The sequence below is a fragment of the Acanthamoeba castellanii genome, assembly GCF_000313135.1.
Source record: "Acanthamoeba castellanii str. Neff unplaced genomic scaffold scf7180000084660, whole genome shotgun sequence".
NCBI classification, from domain to species: Eukaryota; Discosea; order Longamoebia; family Acanthamoebidae; genus Acanthamoeba; species Acanthamoeba castellanii.
In genome coordinates this window covers 162,672-165,881 of record NW_004457356.1, presented here as the reverse complement: position 1 = coordinate 165,881, position 3,210 = coordinate 162,672, and the positions used below count along the sequence as shown (strand labels likewise).

At 60.7% G+C, this 3,210-nt stretch overlaps 2 protein-coding genes across 2 annotated transcripts in view; one reads left to right on the top strand and one right to left on the bottom strand.

Moving 5' to 3' along the window:
- ACA1_107270 (ATPdependent metallopeptidase HflB subfamily protein) overlaps nucleotides 1-1,895 on the top strand; it is a gene marked incomplete at both ends in the record, with an annotated part of 9,977 nt that extends 8,082 nt beyond the window's left edge. Inside the window, 5 exons of the mRNA XM_004336281.1 lie at nucleotides 166-571; nucleotides 683-801; nucleotides 924-1,022; nucleotides 1,200-1,352; nucleotides 1,524-1,895. Coding sequence (XP_004336329.1) covers nucleotides 166-571; nucleotides 683-801; nucleotides 924-1,022; nucleotides 1,200-1,352; nucleotides 1,524-1,895 — 1,149 coding nt within the window. The remainder of the gene's footprint in view (nucleotides 1-165; nucleotides 572-682; nucleotides 802-923; nucleotides 1,023-1,199; nucleotides 1,353-1,523) is intronic.
- A 78-nt stretch (nucleotides 1,896-1,973) lies between these two features.
- The window catches only part of ACA1_107160 (uncharacterized protein), a gene marked incomplete at both ends in the record, with an annotated part of 6,266 nt that continues 5,029 nt past the window's right edge, over nucleotides 1,974-3,210 (bottom strand). The window contains 2 exons of the mRNA XM_004336280.1: nucleotides 1,974-2,705; nucleotides 2,966-3,076. Of these exons, the coding sequence (XP_004336328.1) occupies nucleotides 1,974-2,705; nucleotides 2,966-3,076 (843 nt within the window). The remainder of the gene's footprint in view (nucleotides 2,706-2,965; nucleotides 3,077-3,210) is intronic.

Genomic DNA, 3,210 nt, shown 5'->3' with positions numbered 1-3,210 from the left:
CTCCAGCCTCGTACGCCCTCCTCCTCCCCGCACTCCACCCACCCAATCCCTCGACTCAACTGTTGCGCCCGCACACAACCAACGACACACACGACACATGACACGACACACATGACACACACAACCAACGATACACGCGACACGACACACGCTGCGTGTGTGCAGGGTCTGCTGGTGAACCTGATCGGCGTGTTTGCCTTCGCCCACGGCCACGCGCACGGCGGACACGGACACTCGCACGGCGGCGACGGCGGACACACCAAGAAAAAGAAGAAGCACAAGAAGGGCAAGCACGGCCACTCCCACGGCCACGGCGACCACGGCCATGCCCACGGCCACGACGACCACGGCCATGCCCACGGCCATCACGACGACCACCACGACGATCACCACGACCACGACGATCATGACGACCACCATGATCATGACGACCACCACGGCCACTCACACAAGCAGAAGAAGAAGAAGCACAGCTTCTCGGCCTCCAAGTCGGTGCTGGGTAAGCTCGTGGAGCCCTTCGCCGACTTCTTCCACCGCCTCTGGCACGAGGGCCTCACCGACAACCTCAGCGGTACCCCCTTCCCCCTCTTCCGCCCATCGGCTCCGCCTGTCGGAGCGCGTGCGTGCGTGCGTGCGGACTTGATCTGATGGTGCTCATATGTGTGTGTGTGTGCGCGCGCAGGTATCTGGCTGCACGTGATGGCCGACACCCTGGGTAGCGTGGGGGTCATCTTCTCGTCGTTCTGCATCATGAACTTCGGCTGGACTATCGCCGACCCCATCTGCTCCTTCTGCATCGCTGTATCTATCCCACCCACCCCCCACCCACCCAACAGTTTAGCTGACGTCAGCGTCGTTGTTTGTGTGGCTGGTGGTGGTGGCTGGTGGTGGTGGCTGGTGGTGGCTGGTGGGGCAACTACCAGCTGACGATCCTGATCTCGGTCATCCCGCTGCTGAAGCAGTGCTCCGTCACGCTCGCACTCCGAGCGCCGGCGCACCTCCAAAAGGACATCGACAAGGCCGTGCTCAAGGCAACCCCCCCCCAATCCACTCTACTACTCTCTCACCTCTCATTCGGAACCACCTCTTTACATCTATTTCTATTTCTATTTAGAACTTCTTCTATAGAGGTGAATAATTGTATGTCGTGGGATATCACGACTGACGAGGCGGCCATTCCCCGCGTGTGGTGCGTACAGATCACGCGGCTGGAGGGTGTGATGGGTGTGCGCGACGTGCACGTGTGGAAGCTTGCGGGCGACACGGTGGTGGCAACTCTCCACGTGCAGGTCCAGAACCACGTCGACGAACAAAAGATCATCAAGGCCGTAAAGGGGTTCTTTGCTGACACGGTACACCACCCACCACAAACCTTTGTATTATGGTTATGGTTATCGTTTTCATTATCGTTATCGTTATACCACAATTCTATTGCGTTGGAGGAGAGGATGACCGTGTGTGTGTGTGTGTGTGTGTGTGTGTGTGTGTGTGTGTGTGTGTGTGTGTGTGTGTGTTGGGAGCAGGTGGAGAACCTGACGGTGCAGGTGGAGAAGGACCGATTCTACGACCTGCAGACAAGGCTACAAAAGCAGCCGCTCTCCCTCCCCTCTTCCGCTCTCCCCATGGCGGCGCCCGCTCCATTCACGCCCCAGCCGGCCCCCGTCCTGGCGCCCTACATCACCAACGCCTCTCGTTCCCACTCTGTCGGCTCACTCGCCGCCTCCGCTTCCTCTCCTCCCACTTCCTCTTCTTTCTTCTCTGCCGACCCCGCGGCGGACGAGGGTCACCGCCACCACCACGATTATCACCACCATGACCACCACCACGACCATCCTCACCATGATCACCACCACCACGACCAGCACATTGACATCACGGTCGACAAGAGTCTGTAAGCGAGTCCTGGTCTACGCCAGACAAAAGAGCTTGCGTTTATTTTTTTTTACAAAGCCGGCGCAACGAAACAAAACCTCTCAAGGGGACGGCTTCTTCTTGTTGTAGGTGACGGTGGCGGTGGGCGTGGCGAGGGGCTGGGCGCGCTCGAAGGCCTGGTGGATGGTGGGCATGAGGTACTCGTTGACGAACCCGACCTTGCGGATGACCGACGTGGCGGGCAGGAAACTGCTGAACCCGCCGTCGGCGTGCGCTGGCGGAGGAGGGGGCGGGGGCGGGGGGCGGGAGAAGATGCCGAACGGGGCGGAGGCCACCACGGAAGACGACGAAGAAGAGAGGCCGGCCGCTTCTCGTCCGCTCGCGGGCGATGACGCTGATGGCGATGGTGCAGTGCTGGCGCTCGAGGCAAGGCCCGACTGCGCGTGCTGGCCGGCGGAGGGGGCGAAGATGGGGATGCCGCCCGTCGAGGCGCTCCCGTGGAGTCCGCCGCTGCTGCTGGTGCCGGTGGAGAGGAAGATGGCGGGCGTCGAGCGCGGAGAGACGAGGGGCGAAGGCGCGCCAGGCGCGTTGGGGCCATCGCCGAAGCTGCCGCTCATGAACTGGTGGTAGTTGGAGTTGAGGTCGGCCAGGAAGATGGAAACCGGCAGGAAGAACGAGTTGTTGGTGGACTGCAGCTGCTGGTTCGACTTCTCGATGAACCGCGGGTTGAGCAGATCCTGGAACGACGGGAACTTGATCGGCAGCGTCGAGTGGAAGTACTCCAGCAGCAGCTGGTGGAACTCCGGGTGCTTCTGCAGCGCCCGAATGAACTCCTGCATAGGTGTGCATTTGTGTGTCGTGTGTGTCGTGTGTGTCGTGTGTGTCGTGTGTGTCGTGTGTGTCGTGTGTGTCGTGTGTGTCGTGTGTGTCGTGTGTGTCGTGTGTGTGTCGTGTGTCGTGTGTGTGTCGTGTGTGTGTGTGCCGTGTGTGTAATCATGATGAGGTGATTGGTTGTGTTGTATGTTGTTAGCGCCAATAACTTGCGAGAGGATCCCACGTTGGGAGCTTGGGAGAGGGGGAGGGGTGCCTTGACGGGCAGCTTGGAGATGATGGCGAACTTGAACTCGTGGTCCTCCGGGGTGTCGCCCAGCGATGCAAAGAGCTCCGCGGCGAAGGGCTCCGTGATGTGGAACACGCCCCGCTCCTACACAAAGCCGGCATGCACGGTCACACACACATGCGCGGGTCAGCTGGACATGTCGAGTCACTCGACATGGTGGGCTTTTGGGTGTGTGGTGGGTTGGGGGAGCGGGAAGGGGGGGGGGTGGTGGTGTGGTG